General features: G+C 43.2%; 1 protein-coding gene across 1 annotated transcript; it reads right to left on the reverse strand.

Annotated features, from left to right (window-relative positions):
* Window positions 1-1,341: 1,341 nt before the first annotated feature.
* On the reverse strand, window positions 1,342-14,607 carry Mrps33 (mitochondrial ribosomal protein S33). The gene is made up of 3 exons (XM_042677168.1): window positions 14,515-14,607; window positions 9,427-9,667; window positions 1,342-1,750 (listed from the first exon to the last, which is right to left on the reverse strand). The coding sequence occupies exons 2-3, from the start codon at window positions 9,639-9,641 to the stop codon at window positions 1,645-1,647; spliced, it is 321 nt and encodes a 106-aa protein (XP_042533102.1). The 5' UTR covers window positions 9,642-9,667; window positions 14,515-14,607; the 3' UTR covers window positions 1,342-1,644.
* Between the last annotated feature and the right edge of the window lie 4,649 nt (window positions 14,608-19,256).

Genomic DNA, 19,256 nt, shown 5'->3' on the forward strand with positions numbered 1-19,256 from the left:
CTATGAACCAGTCGGTTCAAACATTTTGAAACAAAAATTCTTACCTAAGGGCTTTGCAAATGGTGTTCTCTATCCTTCAAAGACTTCTCCCAAAATGTTATTTGTCCCCCCATGGCTCAGTGTCTTTTTCTCCAGGAAAAGCATATCTTTTATTTAATGAAAGTGAGAGAAAGTTTATTAGCACAGGAATATACTTTCAATAGACTGAAAGTGAGTCATCTCTAGGGTGAGGATGAGAAGAATGAGGAGGCCTTTTTAAAACTTCCTCATTTAGGAGGATTGCTTCTGACTGACCACCCATGCATCCATCCTTCCATCCATCCTCTGACCGAAGTCTGGCTCTAATAAATAAATAAATATATAACCCTGCAGATATTTAGCTGGGCACTGGTGGCTCACACCTGTAATCCTAGCTACTCAGGAGGCTGAGATCTGAGGATCAAGGTTCAAAGCCAGCCCAGGCAGGAAAGTCCTGAGACTCTTATCTCCAATAAACCACTACAAGTGGTGCTGTGACTCAAACGGTAGAGCACTCGCCTTGAGCTGAAGAGAGCAGGGACAGCGCCCAAACCCAGAGTTCAAGTCCCACGACTGACCAAAAAAAAAAAAAAAAAAGTCTGTCTCTTCCTCCAGTAGCATCTAATACATTTATTTTGTGTATGAGTGTTGGTTGTGGAGCTTGAACTCTGGGCCTGGGCACTGTCCTTCAGCTCTTCAGCTCAAGGCTAGCGCTCTACGGTGGTTTATTGGAGATAAAGGTTTCATAGACTTTCCTGCCCAGGCTGGCTTTGAACCTTGATCCTCAGATCTCAGCTTCCTCAGTAGCTAGGATTACAGGTGTGACCCACTGGTGCCTGGCCTTTTTTTTTTTTTTTGCCAGTCCTGGGGCCTGAAATCAGGGCCTAAGCACTGTCCTTGAGCTTCTTTTGCTCAAGGCTAGCACTCTAGCACTTGAACCACAGCACCACTTCTGACTTTTTCTGTTTATGTGGCACTGAGGAATAAAACTCAGGGCTTCATGCATGCTAGGCAACACTCGATCACTGAGCCACATTATCAGCCCTCTAATGCCATTTTATGTAATTTGTCTGTCTCCAAGACTGGAAGTTCCATGATGCAGAGACTTTCTTTTAACTGCTGTATTCCTAGGGCTCCAGAACCATGTATACAGTAGGCATTGAATACTCTCTTTCCCAAGAAAGCCTTTGATCCCACTTAGATGAGCCTCAAAGAAGTAGGTGGAGATGGCAATAAAGTTTGTAAGCTTGGTGGTAGAGACAGTGTCTGAATACCCAGAAAGATGAAAGGTTAGGGCTGAGGAAGAAAGGAAGAACGAGAAAATTCAAAATACTCATTTAATGAGGTTCCCCTAGCCCCTCAGCATCCCACCTCCATGCTAAATGTATCATTAGACAATAAACTTGCTCCATTGTGGAATTCGGTAAGGCCAGATTACAAAACTAAGGGAAAACTAATTTTGCAGAATTAGAATGTGTTAATAACTGGATTGGGCTTCAACATGAGATGATTGTGTCTCTCCAAACAACTTTCATTAAAGATGACATTCCTCCAGTATGTGGAAAGATGCTGATATACCTCCCCCTGAGTCAGTAAGAAGAAATTTCCTTTCTTGATGGGACAACACTATTTCTTTTTTGATGCTCTTTTTCCTTCTCCTTTCCTTGGTTTCCCCTTTCCACGGAGTTTCTTGAGACGCCTTTGCTCATCCTTAAAATCCTGATGCTCATCTCTAAACAAAGAAAGAAACATTAATTGACCAGTTTCGTTTTTTTGTTTTGTTTTTTATCAGACTTGAAAGCACACTAATCCAGCACTGTTCTTTTAGGTTGTTTGGGTTATTGATCCCTGACTCCAGAGTGCATACTCACTTGGGGGGGCAAAAAGTGCAGAGGTCGTCAACATATGGAGGGGTTGGGTTCCAAAATTCCTTCATGTTAAGTTTCCCTTGACAGAAGCAATGCCACAAATGGCCGTTAACCTCCCAGGCCAACTTAGGTAAACCTATGTAACTACAATACACACCAACTACCCCCATATCTCCCAACCTTAAGCCTAAACAATGAGAGGCACTTCAAGTGTGTAAATCTTCAGTTGCATGGAGACCCTGAGTGCCCCAAGAATGAACTTCTACTAACAATGGGCAGAGGGCTGGAGGAAGTGGCCTTGATGGCATTGGATGGCTCATATGAAAAAAGCTTCTGGAAAGAATCCAGTAGAAGAAAGCCAGATCAAAAGACAAATAGCTAAGACAAGGTCACCAGCACTATTTATGTTTGTGGATGGTATAGAAGTTGAAGACCGCCTATGCTGTTAATGTTCCATCTTAAGACCAAGCACATAGCTATTTAAATCATAGCTCAACCTTTACTGTCTCTGTGGCTCTGGATAAGTGATCTCTTTTTGAACCTTAGGTTTCCTCATATGTAAATCGAGAGCATGCTAGCGCATAAATTAGATGAAAGAAAAGGGTTTGCTGGGTCCAATTTTTGTTTTTGGTCCATCGTGGGGCTTGAACTCTGGGCCTGGGCACTGTCCCTCAGCTCTTCAGCTCAAGGCGAGCACTCTACCGCTTGAGCCACAGCACCACTTCCCGTTTTCTGGTGGTTTATTGGAGATAAGTATTTCATGGCCTTTCCTGCCTCAGCTGGCTTTGAAACACAATCCTCAGATCTCAGCCTCCTGAGTAACTAGGATTATAGGTGTGAGCCACTGGCGCCCAGCTAGCTGGGCCAAATATATAATTGCCGAGGCTGTTATAAAATAGATTGGGCTGGGAAGGTGGCTCAGTGGTAGAGCGCTTGCCTTGCATGCCTGAGGCCCTGGGTTTGATTCCTCAGCACCACATAAGCAAAAAGAAAAAAGCTGGAAGTGGCGCTGTGGCTCAAGTGGTAGAGCACTAGCCTTGAGCTGAAGAGCTGAGGGACAGCTTCCAGACCCAGAGTTCAGGCCCCATAACCGGATCCCTCCCCCCCAAAATAAATAAAATAGATGGGTTTTGCCAGTGGCTCCCATCTGTAATCCTAACTACTCTAAGGCTGAGATCTGATGGTGGTTCAAAGCCAGCCCAGGAAGTAAATTTCATGAGGCTCTTAGCTCCAAAAATCGACCAAAACAGTAGAACTGGGACTGAAGTGGTAGAATGTTAGCCTTAAGCAAAAAAGCTCACAGCCAGCCCTGACTTCAAGCCCTAGGACCAGCAGCAGCAGCAGCAGCAGCAGCAGCAGCAGCAGCAGCAGCAGCAGCAGCAGCAGCAGCAGCAGCAGCGTGAGCATGCAAGCACGTGCACACATACACACTCTCATGATTGGTTTTACAGAATTTGATGTTTCATTCTGTAAATATAATGGATAGTATATACAACAGACTTCTGGATTAGTTATGAATGCCAAATATTTCTCAACAGATCATCAGGACAATACTTAAATTATGTCAGGAGGGAAGCAAGATGATGAATGAGAAGCAACAAGAAGCCAAATTGCCAGAAAAACTGTGAGTTTTGAAGGTCCAGCTCAGAGGCCAACCACTACCAGGAATTACTGTCTGTGGGCAACTGGGAGCAAGGTGGGAAGCAGCACCAACTACACTGAGGCAGGAACTCCATGAATCAAAAATCAGATCCAAAATGCCACTAGCTTGGGGTGCATTCTACGTGAGTGGGAAGCCAAGTGATAGTTGGTATTACCCTAAGCAACGTGAGAACCTTAAGTTAAAGCCAGAGTCAGGGCGGGGAGCAAATTGCATGGGGAGCAAGTTGGTAATACTGAGGTCGGATGACTTTCAAGTTCAGAGAGGCAGAAGTTGCCCTGAGTGGAGTAGGGGCTGTGGTGAGCAAGCCAGGAGCCACCAGCAGCTTAGGAGTCCCGCACAGGAGGCCAGCCCTTGCAAACAGCAAGCTGCAAACAGCATTTTCTGTCTGCATGCTGCCTAGGGTCCTGGCTCAGAGTCTTGCAAAGTTATTGGGCTGGCACTCTGCCATGGAGCTAAATCCCCAGACAGGCCTCTCCGGCCCAACCTGTTCAGACTTTAAAAAAGTCTGGGGAAGAAGCCACTCTTTCCAAGGAAGAAATACTCTTGTTGTGTCTTTATCTTTTCTGTCTTTCTCTGTACATGTTCTTTTGTGTTCTCTGAATTATTCTGGAACCTTCAAAACATACTTTTCCCATCATATCACACCTCTTCCTTTCCATTTCCCCATCTTCCTTTTTTTATTACTTTTTTTTAAAACTTTATTACATATACTTTTAATTTTTTTCCCCTGGTCCTTGAGCTTGAGTTTTGGGCCTGAGCACTCTCCCTGAGCTCCTTTTGCTCTAGGCTAGCACTCTACCACTTGAGACAGAGTGCCACTTCCAGCTTTTTCTGTGATTAATGGGAGATAAAGAGTCTCACAGACTTTCCTGCCTTGGCTAGCTTCAAATGGCAATTCTTAGATCTCAGCCTCCTGGGTAGCAAGGATTACAGACATAATCTTGTCTTGGTGCCAGACCTTACTTTTTTTTTTTTTTTTTGTCAGTTGTAGGGCCTTAACTATGGGCCTGGGCGCTGTCCTTCAGCTCTTCAGCTCAAGTGTAGCACTCTACCACTTGAGCCACAGCATCACTTCCACTTTTTCTGCTTATATGGTGCTGAGGAATCAAATCCGGGGCCTCATGCATGCAAGGCAAGCACTCTACTATTGAGCCACCTTCCCATCCCCATTTTTAACATTTTTAAAAGACAAGGTTACACTATAAATACTCTAATTTCCCACTCAATTACCTTGAAGGAGGTAGCTGATATTTACAATAGATTTTTACTACATTTAAATATTTGGTATGAACTCTGGCTAAGGACACAACAACAAAAAAGAAAATTATGGGCCAACTTCCTTGATGAATATAGATACAAAAATTCTTCATGAAATTCTTGTACCTTAGAGTACTTTAAAAAGATCATACACCATAGTCAAGTTGGCTTCATTCCAGGCACACAAGGATGGCTCAATACACAAAATAAATGTAATAAAGCACATAAACAGAAGGAAGGACAAGAAAATTACATGATTATCTCAATAGATGTTGAAAAAATCTTGGATAAAATTCAACATCGTTTCCTGATAAAAGCCTTGAAGAAAGAAGGAGTAGAGTAAAAGGAAACTACTTCAACATAATAAAAGCTACATATGACAAACCTAGGGTCAACATAGCACTAAATGGATGAAGAACTGCAAGTACTGGCTTTTAAGTCAGGAATGAGACAAGGATGTCTGGTTTGTCCACTCTTATGCAATACAGCAGTTGAATTCCTGGTCAGAGCAACGAGACAAGTATATAAAATATAAATTGGAAAGAAAGAAGTCAAATCATCCGTTTTTGCAGATGATATAATACTATACTTAAAAGACCACCAAAAGGCTATTAGATCTGATAAACAACTTTCAGAAAAGTAGCAAGATATAAATTCAACTACAAAAATCAGAGGCTTTTCTATATACCAACAACAAATGGGATGAGAAAGAAAGCAGAAAACATTCCTATTTCAATATTAAAAATAAACAACCCCCCAAAAGAAAAACTCCACAACAGCTGGGCACTGGTGGCTTCATGCTTCTAATCTTAACTACTCAGGAGGCTGAGATCTGAGGATCACAGTTCGAAGTCAGGCCGGGTAGGAAAAGTCTGTGAGACTCTTATCTCTAATAAACTACTTAAAAAAAAAAAGCCAGCAGTGCTGTGGCTCAAATGGTAGAGTGTTCGCCTTGAGCAGAAGAATCTCAGAGACAGTGCCTAGGCCCAGAACTCAACCCCTAGGACCAGCAAAAAACAAACTAAACCAAACTAAACCAAATCAACCACAAAACACAAACCAATACCCCCCACAAACAACCAACCTAAGAATAAACTAAAACATAAGGTGGGAAAATCTTCCATGTGCACAGCTTGACAGATTCAATACTTGTAAAAATGGCTGCATTACTGAAAGCTATTTACAATTCAGTGCAATCTCCCCAATCTCAATGATATTCTTCACAAAAAGAGAAAAATCTGAAAATTCACATGGAAGGATAAAAAACCTGGATGGCCAAAGCAATCCTGAGCAGAAGCGCAATGCTGGAGGTTATCTTTACTACAAATGATACTACAGAACCACAATTACAAAAACAGCATAGTACTGGCACAGAAACAGATAAACTGACCAATGGAATAGAAGATTAGATCCAGAAATAGACACACATAGCTATGGTTTTGACACCTGGTAGACATATATTGGAGAAACAAATGGTATTGGGAAAACTGAATATGTACATATAGAAGTTTGAAAGTAGAGCCCTGTACATCATTCTTCAAAAAACAATTCACAATGCATCAAAGACTCTAGTTTAAGACCTGAATTTTGAAACTATAGCAAAATATATGAAAAGCTCTTAAAGCTAGACATAGGTAGGAAATAAACATAGCTAAGGAAGAACTGACAGATGGGATTGCATCCAATTAAGAAGGTTCTACACAACAAAACAATCTGTAGCATTAAGAGACAGCCTACAAAATGGGAGAAAAACTATACTCATTCAACAAAATATACAAAATATATACAGAACTCAAAAATTAAATACCAGAAGAACAATTAATGAATGGGCATATGAAATAAAATCAAATGTATGTCTCAAAAGGTATATAAATGACCAAAATGCACAAAGAATTGATCTACAACAAGTAAACAATGCTGGCAAGGACGTGGAGGTGAGGAAACCCTTAGACATTTATACTGGTGGGCGTATACATTTAGTGCAGCAATTGTGGAAATCAGTACAGAGGTTCCTCAAAAGACTAAATGTAGAACTAAGAATATGATCCTCCTATACCATTCCTAGGCATATCTACAAAGGAATATGTCAGCACACAATGGAAATATCTGTACTCCCATGTTGATTATAGCACTATAATAGCCAAGCTATGGAATCAACTTAGGTGCCTTTTAACCAATGAATAGACAATATGACACACACACAAATGTATACACACATATATGTATGTATACACACACAGGGAATATTACTCAGCCATCAAAGTGAATGAAATGTTGTCACTTGCAGAAACTAGATTGAAATGAAATGAAGATAATCATTTAAGTAAAATAAGCCAGATCTCCTATTTCCTTTCTTTCTTTTTTTGACGGTCATGGGGCTTGAACCCAGGGAATGGGTGCTGTTTCTGAGCTCTTTTGGTCAAAGCTAGTGCTCTACCACTTTGAGCCACAGAGCTACTTTTGGTTTTCTGGTTGTTAACTGGAGATGAGTTTCATTTTTCTGCCTGGGTGGCCTTTGAACCTGGATCTTCAGCTCTCAGAATTCTGAGTGGGTAGGATTACAGGTGTGAGACGCTCTCGGCAGATCTCTTTTCTCTAGAATGAAAACCCTATTACTTATGATAGTATTCAGACTCTCACCACCTGCCTCTGGTCTTCTCAGGGTCCCAACCCTACACTTCTTTTGGGTGATTCCAGGCACACTCCTGCCCAAAGGCCTTCTCTTGTCTCTTCCCTACCTAGTTGTCTTGTGGCTCATTCCACTACCTTAAATTAAGCCCTGCCTAAATCTCATTCCTTCACTGGGGCTGGCCCTGACTGTCCAGTCCCATTTCATGTGGTAACAACCCTCTCCACCCACCACAGGTTCTGTCAGCACACTGGATCCAGCTCAGCCAGCTCTGCCTTCTCCCTTACAGCACATAATTCACTTACTATGATTTGTTCACCTTTCTTTCTTCCTTCCCCTATTTCTTTCAACCTTTGGACAAAAAACAAACAAACAAACAGCCCCACAAGGCAGGGACATTTGTTTCCATTGACGCTAAAAACCTAGAACCTGTTTAAGTAAGAGGATCAATTATTTTGAGAAACTGTGCTTCCTCTTTGCAGGTCTTTGAATGGAGTTTTCTTTACTGAAGGGTCTGTCTAGCTTAATTAAGGTGGTTGCTTTTGAATGCTCATGAAAATAATTTTGCTTTTCCAGGGATAACTGTTCACTATTTTCCCCCTGGTCTCCATAATCATTCTTCAAATGGAATGGCAGGAAACAGATATGTTCAATAATTGAGTATGATTAGTTATGGGTTATACTCAATCAGTTTTTATTTTCTGAGCCCAGATTAATGGTAAGAGACATAAGACCCAAGCAATTCCAGACATTCCAAATAGGTCATGGAGTATAATTTCTAATAATATTTTAACTAAGAATATTCTGTGTGTATCAGATGTGGGGCTTAAATTCAGGGCCTAGGTCCTGTCCCTGAACTTTTCTGCTCAAGGCTAGCATTCTACCACTCTGAGCCAGCACCACTTCCAGTTTTCTGGTGGTTAATTGGAGATAGGAGTCTCATGGACTTTCCTGCCCCAGCTGGTTTTGAATCACGATTCTCAGATCTCAGCTTCCTGAGTAGCTAGGATTACAAGTGTGAGCCACCAGCCCCCAGCAACTTTTATTTTTTATTTTTATTTTTTAAAGAAAAATCATCACACAGGTATTTGATCTTTTTTTCTTTCTAGATAGGCATATAGTCCTAGGTCTACCCAAACACATAAGCATGGTGTTAAGAGCCTATGTGATTTATACATTACTCTTACTGGGAATTATAGCTAATTTAAACCAAATTCATATATTGAAAAGATACAAAAATGCCAGAAATGAGTGGGAAGAAATAACAATGCTAACAACACTGCCATCAGCAGAGAAAGGAGGCTCCCACACACCGGCTAGGAGGCAGATCAGGTGTAGGCAGGGACTCTGTTCAGCTGACACCAAGAACCCCTGGCAACCCTGGTGTTCCCGGTGTTTTCTTCCACAGCATTTGCATCCATTTTGCTCTTGGTAGTCTTCCTCTAGTGCTCTTAGGTTAATCAATTATTAAACATTGCCCCAAAGCTCAGTAATAACTCAACATTACTAATGTTTTATACATAACTATAATATGTCTAAAATATTCCAACAAGCATGTGTCTAGTGCTTTTGTTGTTGTTTTTCCCCCAGTGTGCTCATTATGGATATTCTGAAAGAAGTCTTTTCCCCCACAAATTATACCTTTTGAATGACCTGGGTCTCTAATAAGATCCACAAAACTCTTAATATAAAGGTATAAAAATACCCTCTAAGCTGGGCTCAGGTGGCACATGCCTGTAATCCTAGCTACTCAGGAGCCTGAGATCTGATGACTGCCATTCAAAGCCAGCGGGGCAGAAAAGTCCATGAGAATCTTGTCACTAATAAAACTATTCAGAAAAAGCCAGAAGTGGCGCTGTGGCTCACGTAGTAGAGCACTAGCCTTGAGTAGAGAGGCAAAGGGACAGTGCCCAGACCCTGAGTTCAAGGCCCAGGGCTGGGGAAAAAAATATCCTCCAGTTCACTCTTTTTTTGGGGGGGGGTGTCATCACCTGTAAAGGCCAAGAAAACGGAGTGTGCCCATGAGCGCAAAATATGTGTTGTGACTTGGATACCAGTCGTAAGTCTCCTTCCTCTTGGCCAGGGGCTGTTCACTGAACAGTTTCACCACTTTCATGGATTTGGAATCCGTAGGCCTGGCAACTTCACCAAAGAGCCGGGCACTCAGACGAGTCATGCGCAATGCATATTCTGAGAGTGAAGACATTTCTTGAGCATTGAGGAGCAAATTCCCTATACAGCAAGTAAGAAGAGAGATAAACATGTGAGGGTGAGAAATTCTAAGATTATCTAATGAGCATTTTTTTTTAAGAAAATATAAGTCACACATGAATCAGTGTGTACTATTAGCAGGACGTGCTTTGGAAGAGAAACAGCCACAATTCTGAGAGCTATTTCCTTTGCAAGCTCCATGTTTACCTTCACACACTATTGTTTCCTTGCTGTGGTGCCCCTTTTACAGTGACCTACTTTGTAATGCAGTAAGTTATTTACTGGTAGTTAGTTCACTTATTTGCAGGCTGATGAAGAGGACAGGGAAACAAGTTCTTCTACCTCAGCATTGTCATTACACCTTTCAAAAACAACCACCTAAGCAATCTGTAAATAAATATGCTGACTACCTGCCATCGAAAGGTATAATCATGGCAAAGAAAAAATTATGCTGCTGTCTTTATCATCAGTCCTTTAAACACTGTTCCCCTCCGGGGCACCAGATGGTTCTGAGAACTACTAATGAGTTATGAGGTCATTTGGCCTCTAGGTTACTGGATTGAATTCTGCCTAGAGACTGAGAGCCACATGGGAAAAACAGACAGTAGTTTTATAGAAATAACATGCAACAGCTTAAATAAAGATCAACAGCTTAAGAAGTTTCCTGTTATTCTGAATCAAGACCTTAATAAAAACTAAGTTGCTAGCTGATGCCACTGGCATCTGTGGATAAACCAATCTTGAATACACACACACACACACACACACACACACACACACACACACACACACACACACACACACACACACACACACACACACACACACCACCTAGGAAAAGCTGCCAGAATAACTTCTTAAAATATTTATACATACCTTTAAATAGTATTTAGACCAGATTAATACATCAAAAGACTTCCACATATCGGCTAAGTTGCCGATCCGGTGTTGGGCCAAGGGCTCTATATTCGCTTGATAAAATTTCAAAACAGTGCTCAAGAGAATGAACTCAGTGTTTAAGGAGGTTTACTGTCCATTTCAAGATTCATTACAAGAGCAGCTGACCTGAATTCAACCAACTGCAGAATATCAAACCATAAACCATTTACCATTTCAACACCAACCAATCAATATTGGGCCAGCATTGCCACCTACAGGCCAGCAAGGGGCGAACTGTCAGATTCAAGTCTCTGTAGCCCCTATATGGAGATCACATACAAGCCTTGTTTTTTGCATTGCCTTTTCCACCATGCAATCCCCTGACCCTTGCTCCACTGTGTGGATTCAAGTGGATTAACACTGGTGCTGTTAGGACTAGGGTTTTATTTTTATCATTGAGAAAAAAGGTCACTAACTATAATGTTTAAATAGAAAACAGTAACGAAAGTTAACAGTAACTATAAAGTTTGGAGAGTTGGAAATGTCTAAAAGTCACCTCAGAAGCTACAAAGTTTCATTGCATGCTAACTCTTTCTTCTACCTTAAAATACCATTTTCCAAATACCAGGTTAAAAATTAACAAAAAAATTGTTTCATTAACTTTGCCTTGTTTTAATTAATTACCATATGGCATCAGAATAGATTTTTAGTGCAGGGGCTGGGAAGGTAGCTCAGTGGTAGAGCGCTTGCCTTGCATGCTCAAGGCCCTGGGTTCGATTCCTCAGCACCACATAAGCAGAAAGAAAAAAGCTGGAAGTGGCGCTGTGGCTCAAGTGGTAGAGCGCTAGCCTTGAGCTGAAGAGCTGAGGGACAGCGCCTAGGCCCAGAGTTCAGGCCCCACAACTGGACCAAAAAAAAAAAAAAATCTAGATTTTTTAGTGCAATTGCACAGTATTTCCACAGATACTTTTTTAACATATTTTTTTTACCACTGATGAAATTTTATTTAAAACAACATCACAAATGAGCATTTTGTGACTTTAATCAGTTCTCTCTAGGACAGTGCTTCCTATTCCATTATTGCATTAAAAACTAGTTATTCTGAGCACTGCTGGCTCACACCTGTAATCCTAGCTGCTCTATAAGCTGAGATCAGAGGATTGCAGTTCAAAGCCAGTCCAGGCAGGAAAGTTCATGAAACTCTTATATCCAATTAATCACTATAAAGCTATGATCACATATATAGATTAGAAATCTTTCTCCAAGGGCTGGGAAAGTGGCTGAGTGGTAGAATGCTTGCCTTGCATGCATGAGGCTCTGGGTTTGATTCCTCAGCACCAAATAAGCAAAAAGAAAAAAGCCGGAAGTGGCACTGTGGCTCAAGTGGCAGAGTGCTAGCCTAGAGCTGAAGAGCTGAGGGACAGCGACCAGGCCCAGAGTTCAGGCCTCACGACCAGATCCAAAAAAAAAAAAAAAAAAAAAAATCTTTCTCCACAGATACTTCTAAGCCTTTCTGGAAATATTCTCATTTTACAGGAAAATTTGTCTTGAATTCCAAACCATTTTTTTGGTCGGTCGTGAGGGCTGGACTCTGGGCCTGGGCACTGTCCCTCAACTCTTTAGCTCAAGGCGCTCTACCACTTGAGCCACAGCACCACTCCAGCTTTTTTCAGCTTATGTGGTACTAAGGAATTGAAACCAGGGCCTCATGCTTGCGAGGCAAGCACTCTATCACTGAGCCAACTTCCCAGCCCCGAACCATTTTTAAAAAAACATAGGCTACAGGAAGTCTTGAGACCTAGCTTTGAATACTGCCTCTGCCATTTACTACCTGTGCTGTTTTGAACAGTTATCTATCCTTTCTAAGTATCCTTTTTCTGAAAACAAGCTTGCATGGGCTATGTGAGAAATGAACAAGACAAAGGTATTCAGTAAATGATACCATAAAAGAAAATTCTTAAATCTCTGTTCATATATTCCACTCAAACACATTTGTTAATTCATTGTTGTCATTAATTATGCCTGAAAGAGGGTGTGCATGGGGCGGGATGATGCACATTACAATTATACTTTTCTCCTACAAAGCCTTATAGCCACAAAAAAAATAGCAAAGGGACCAGCACCTAAGAACCTGACAGGTAGGAAGAAGGAGCTAAGACCGTAACTATCACAGGATGCTGTTATCTCCATGCTCACTTTGTAATGTAGCAGATTACTAGAGAGAGTAACCAGAAAGTCACATTAGAGTTCATTCAAAGAAGCTGGACATGTTTATACATGGCTGTAGTCTCAGCACCAGGAAAGCTGAGGCAGGATCACCAGACCAAAGCCAACCTAGGAGGGAGAGAGGGACAAAGAGAGAGAGGGGTGGAAGGGGGATCTATAGATACATGTATCACAAAATCCAGGTCCCAGGCTGGGAAGGTGGCTCAGTGGTAGAGTGCTTGCCTTGCATGCATGAGGCCCTGGGTTCGATTCCTCAGCACCAAATAAGCAGAAAAAGCCAGAAGTGAGCTGGGAAGGTGGCTCAGTGGTAGAGCGCTTGCCTTGTATGCTCAAGGCCCTGGGTTCGATTCCTCAGCACCACATAAGCAAAAAGAAAAAAGCTGGAAGTGACACCGTGGCTCAAGTGGTAGAGTGCTAGCCTTGAGCTGAAGAGCTGAGGGACAGCACCCAGGCCCAGAGTTCAGGCCCCACGACCGGACCCCCCCCCAAAAAAAAAAAAAAAAAAGAAAAAAGAAAAAGCCAGAAGTGGCACTGTGGCTCAAGTGGTAGAGCACTAGCCTTGAGCTGAAGAGCTGAGGGACAGCACCCAGGCCCAGAGTTCAGGCCTTACAACCAACAACAACAAAAAACCCAAGTCCCCAAGTTTTTATTAAAGACAATGGGAATAAGCCTTTTCAAATGGAATCCTTTATTAGAAGAAAAGAGCCACTTATTTGCTGAACAGGGAAACTGAGAGTCCTTATAATTACCAACACCACTGGTTTTCAGTATACTTTTTTTTTTTTTTTTAGATACTGGGATTGAACTCAGGCCCACAGGTAATGTCCTTGAGCAATTTTGCTCAAGGCTAGTACTCTACCACTTTGAGCCCAGGGCCACTTGCTGTTTCCGTGTGGTTAATTGGAGGTAAGTCTCTCAGACTTTCCTGACTGGGCTAGTTCGACTCTCAGATCCCAGCGTCCAGGGTAGCTAGGATTACAGGGATGAGCCATCAGTGCCCAGCTACTCATTTCTGCTCATGACAGGAGTCGGATACGGATTTTTGTTTTAAAAACAGGCCAAAAAATTCTAATGTCCTTGAGTATAGGTTCTAAGACTAACCAATTGCCACTTTTTACTGATTTCAAAAAGTAAAAGAAAAACCTTAGTACTGGTTGTGCTTCCTCATAAACTCAACTTTATCTTAAAAAACAAACCTGATGTCCTAATAATGGTGTTAAAGATAATTTACATGACAGAAACATTTTGATTCACTTAAACGCTATTTTAAGGTGTGCAAAACAGTCACTGAAAACCGTCCTTCTAGCTGGGCGCTGACGGCTCACTCCTGTAATCCTAACTACTCAGGAAAGAGGCTGAGATCGGAGGGTCGGGGCCCAAGAAAAGGTTGGGGCAGTAAAGTGCGTGAGACTCCAATTAATCACACACACACACACAGCCGGAAGTGGAGCTGGGGATCAAGTGGTAGAGTCTCGAGCAAAGACGCTCAGGGACAGCGCGCACGCCCTGAGGGAAGGGAGAGGTGGAAGCCCGGGGCCGCGCCGCGCCCCGGGCCCGCGCCGAGCTTCCGGCGGCGGACACGCGCGTGACGCGCCTGCCTGCCCCGAGTCCTGCACACACAGAATGATCCGTCCGAGGTGATCACTAGCGAAATGGAGTCTCCTCATTCCCGGCAACTCTACAGTCCTGGGGACCCCGCAGGAGCTCTAGCGCCTCGGCCGCCGGCTCCCCGTAACGCCCCGAAAAGTCTCCAGCCACCTTACCTGCTCCTGACCTGCCTCTCCTGCGCACGCGCCTCCCGTTCCGGAAGACCCGCCCCCTCCCCCGCTCCAAGCTCCCGGCCACCAATGCAAAGAGCAGTTAGAGAAACGGAAGTGTGGCGGCTAGAGTGCAGCCCTGGTAACGACCCGGAATGACTAGCTTCCTCTCTTAGGGCGGGGCTTCGAGGAAAATTGGGTGGGGGGAGAGGAGGCGGGGGGTGAGGGGGGGGGGCCTACTTCGACGCCTGCGCAGTGCGGTGCCTTGGAGGCGTGGCTTTGAGGGAAAGTGGGCGTGGGGACCGAGTGTCGAGTGTTGTGCTGGCTGGGGCCGAGGCAGCGTGGGCTTTCCTACCGGGTCCCGCAGGGGTCGCCGACTTTTGTTGTTGGTTTTTTTTTCTTTCCACAGGGGCCGAAGAAGTCCTTCTGACCTATTCCGGGGCCCGTTCCCTTTCTCTTCCACCCATCTGTCATCCTTGAAGCTCCGGCCCACCGCCCCGGTCCGGGCAGACGCACTGGGGGGCCTGGCTTGTCCCTGCCAGTGGGGGCTGCCGACCCCCACCCCAGTGGCCAGGAAGGTTCTTCCGGGAACTGGGATGGGACGCTTACCCGTCTCGTCTAGTGGTTATCTAGAACCTGCCTGCCCCCCCACCCCCGTAGAAATACTGTATGCTTTGTTTTCAAGCCATCCACATTTTGCAGGCCTTGTATACAACGCTTAATGGATACTTGATAATTTGATGGTGAAGCCAGCACCTAAATTCAAGGCTTAGGTAAATACTCTTCCAGGTACCTTGGAATCTAGGGATCTCAGTAGGGAGACGGTTAACAACCATTCTCCCTCTTAGAGAATTTGTAGTTATTGTCACCGGACAAAAGTGAGGTTTAGTGAAGTTTCCCTTTAAATGTAGGAACTCTTCACCTAGGGTCCTTGGCTTCGGATCGCAGAATAATTTCTGGACAAATCAAGATGGTAAGAGCGTGGCAGAGCTTTATTGAGTAAGTAAGTAAGCAGGTAACCTGACATGCATGCAGATAGACAGAAGGGCAGGGGCACACTAACAGAATGTGTGTGCTCTCTTAGGGAGATAGATACAAAGAAACACACACAGACACACAACTCGTTGGCTGTTGGGGTATTTATATGGCAAAGCAAGGGGGTCTGGCTTCAAAGTTATGCAAAGATACGTGTTTCGTCTTTGCTCTGATCACACTTGGTGTTCTGAGTTTCCAGGTAAGAAAACTTTGTAAGCCGGGTAGCTCACTCCTGTAATCCTAGCTACTCAGGAAGCTGAGATCTGAGGAGCACGGTTCATAGCAAGCCTAGGCAGGAAAGTCTGTGGGACTCTTATCTCCAATTAACCAGAAAACTGGAAGTGGTGCTGTGGCTTAAGTGGCAGAGTGCTAGCCTTGAGCTGAAGAGCTGAGGGACGGCACCCAGGCCCAGAGTTTAAGCCCCACAACCGACAAAAAAAAGAAAAAAAGAAGAAACAAAAAAGGGTCCTGCCATTAAACAGATCCTGAGATAAGGAGGTGCCCTGCTATCTGCATTTGGAACAGGAGGTGGCTTAAGTTTGGAGAAGCAATTTTTTCAGGAAGGAATGTATCCTGGTTGTCTCTCTTTGAAGCAAAAATGGGCACTTCTGTGTTTCTAAATACCATATTCCTGAGTAGCCTTCACCAGGCCTCTGTTTCCTTAAGTTATCCTGTTTCATTTTCCCCTAAATGACTTTGGTCCCTTAATTTTAAAGGAAGTACACGAAGGAATCTCCTATATTTACTGTAAGCTGACTGTACCTCATTTTCCCTTTGTCCATCCTGCTTTGTCAAGTTAAGTTCTAAGCTTTACCCATGGTAGAGCTAACAGTCATATAAACTTGAGTCGAGTGATTCTAGTTACATTTTCCTTGAGTGTAATGAGAATCTTATTCATAATTACAGTCCAAAAAATGTTCTGGGTAGCAGAACTCCTGGGTAAAGTTGCACTTTGTCTTTTATGTTTCTATGGAGTTGGTGTTTTCTGTGTGTGTGTGTGTGTGTGTGTGTGTGTGTGTGTGTGTGTGTGTGTGTGTGTATGGAGTGCCTGCTCTATTTGCATTCCCTTGTTGGCGCCCTTTTCATTTCTTTTCTTTATCTTTGGCTCCGTTTTCTTTATCCATTATTTATATTTATCCATTCACTTATTATATGTATTACCAGTATATTTTCTGAATCTACATAAACTACCATAAATCTTTTCTGAAATGCAGTGAGGAATATTAGTCTTTTTTTCAAATTGTTAATAACAATACCACAGATTTAGTAAACTATAAAGGAAAGAAAAGACTTATAAAGGAAACAGGTAGGACAGCTGACTAGCAAGCATGAGGCCCTGAGTTCAAACCCCTGTCCTGCAATAAATAAATCAGTAAAGTGATTTTAGAGAAGAAAAGAGTTTTATTTTTTACTCATGGTTCTCTTCCAAAGGTGAGGACTCACATCTGGTGATGTACTTCTTGCTGGCCAAGTCCCAAGATAGTGAAGACATCCAATGGCAAATGTGTGTGTTTGTGTGTGGGGTGTGAGTGTTGACATACCCATGTGCATGTGTCTGTATGTTTCTGGTCTCTTACTATAAAATCACTCCAATCATGTGGACTCCAGCCTCCTAGCCTCTTTACCTATCATCTTTCTCAAAGCCTCCACCTTTAGACACAGTCAGACAAGTTTCTATTCCTTTTATTATCCACAATGAAAATTAAATTTCACCATAGAAAACTTTGGGGGACACACTCTGTTAGAGTATTTTAGACTTTGCCAGAAAACCACGCAGACATGCAGGTACAAAGAAAAGGTTTATTGCTGGTAAAGGGACTGGCAAGACCCCGTCTCACAAAGGAGAAGTGAGAAGTGCTGGCTTTTGTCTGAGGTGATCTATATATAACCTACTGAGGTTAGGAGGGGCTAGAAGGGTCTAGGAGGTGAAGCCCCTGGAGCAGATGTGAGGACCAGGGGCTTGATCATGGTAGATTAGGATTTATGGCTGCTGCCCAAGTAGTAGATAAGGGGTCCTGCAGCTGTCCAGACCTGAAGGTCACTCTAAGGGGCTCTTGTTGCCTTATATGATGGTAGCTGCCCCAAGGCAGTCATTCCAAGGTGGAGGAGGCTGATTATTGGGGGTCCGGTTGTGGGGCCTGAACTCTGGGCCTGGGCGCTGTCCCTCAGCTCTTCAGCTCAAGGATAGCGCTCTACCACTTGAGCCACAGCACCACTTCCAGCTTTTTTCTTTTTGCTTATGTGGTACTGAGGAATCGGACCCAGGGCCTCAGGCATGCAAGGCAAGTGCTTTACCACTGAGCCACCTTCCCAGCCCAGGAGGCTGATTATTTACTGCCTTTACTATATGGGCTAGTGTTGCCTAGGAAAGGAGCATGATAAGCTGTGGAAAGGGGAAGGAGTGTGCTAAGCTATGGAAAGGGAGCTCATTGGGCTAACACACTCAAACCATGTCCAGACCATAGCACAAAGTATACAGGGTATATAGAGTAACAGGTGAGTGTTTAGGCAGTTTGTATTATGGATATCATTAAATCATTAAATTATCACAGAATTTTCCCTCACATTTCTGGAAGTCTAAGTTCAAATTCAGTATCACTGAACCCAAATCAAACATTGATGAGGTTCTGTTTCCTGTACAGACTCTGGGGAGAATCAGTTCTTTGACTCTTACAGCATTTAGAGGCTGCTGGCATTCGTTGGCTTGTGGCCACATCAATTCTGTTCAAGGCTAGCATCTTCAGATATCACTCTGCTCCCTAATTGCCACCAACTCCATATGTTTGATTTCCCATCGCTTCCCTCTTACAAGGACACATGTGATTATATCTAAGACTCATCTGGCTAATCTAAGATAGTTTCTACATCTTGAGGCCCTTAACTTCGCCACACAATCAGAGGCTCTTGTCCAGTATAGAGTAATGTTTGAGGGCTTCAGGAATTAGGATCTTCTATCTTCGAGGAACATTTTTTTAAGCCAATGATAGAGGCAGAAGCAGAAAACCCATGAAACTATTCTAGCAGAGACTTATCCACCAAAAGGAAAATTGGAATAATAGTAGTAGAAAAACAAAAGTAACAAAATGAGTTAACCCTTTGCGGACATTGACTTTATTCACCTGTACCTCCAAACCAATGTTTTGTTGTTGTTATTTGGAGACAAATCTCTCCTTGCAATTCCAGGGTAGCCAGGCTTGAGCTTTTGACCCTTTGGAGTCACTTTCCAAGTGCTGGAATTACAGGTGTGATGCCTAGTCCTTCCAACAACCATTCTTTTTTTTTTTTGGTAGTACTGAGCTTTGAATTCAGTCTTGAGCTTGCTTGGCTTGCTTGCTCAGCTGGTACTCTACCATTTGAGCCATGCCTCCAGCCCTGCCATTTTTACTGGTGATTTTGAAGACAAAGTCTCACAGACTTTTCTGCCCAGGCTGGCTTTGAACTGTAGTTCTCTAGATCTCAGCCTCGTGAGTTGCTGGAATTACAGCCATTAATTACTGGTGCCTAGCACTAACAATGATCTTTTAAGAATTCTTCCCATGACTGACTGTGGTGGCATATACCTACAATCCCAGCTCCGTAGGATGAACTGGTAGATAGATCAGGAAGCACAGATAGAAATATCATAGTCTGAGGCCGACTCCACACAAAAATGAGAGACCCTCTCAATAAAAACAAAAGAACTATAGCAAAATGGATTTCAAGTATGGCTCAAG

Source organism: Dipodomys spectabilis, unplaced genomic scaffold (assembly GCF_019054845.1).
Source record: "Dipodomys spectabilis isolate Male_0828 unplaced genomic scaffold, ASM1905484v1 ptg000034l, whole genome shotgun sequence".
In the NCBI taxonomy this organism is placed as follows: Eukaryota; Metazoa; Chordata; class Mammalia; order Rodentia; family Heteromyidae; genus Dipodomys; species Dipodomys spectabilis.

What these genes read in the sequence shown, in the direction of transcription:
- Mrps33 (XM_042677168.1), bottom strand. Translation starts at nt 9,641, where the DNA reads ATGTCTTCACTCTCAGAATATGCATTGCGCATGACTCGTCTGAGTGCC. An exon ending in CGTTTTCTTGGCCTTTACAG is followed by an intron (nt 1,751 to 9,426) that starts GTGATGACACCC and finishes TTCTTTGTTTAG; the next exon opens with AGATGAGCATCAGGATTTTA.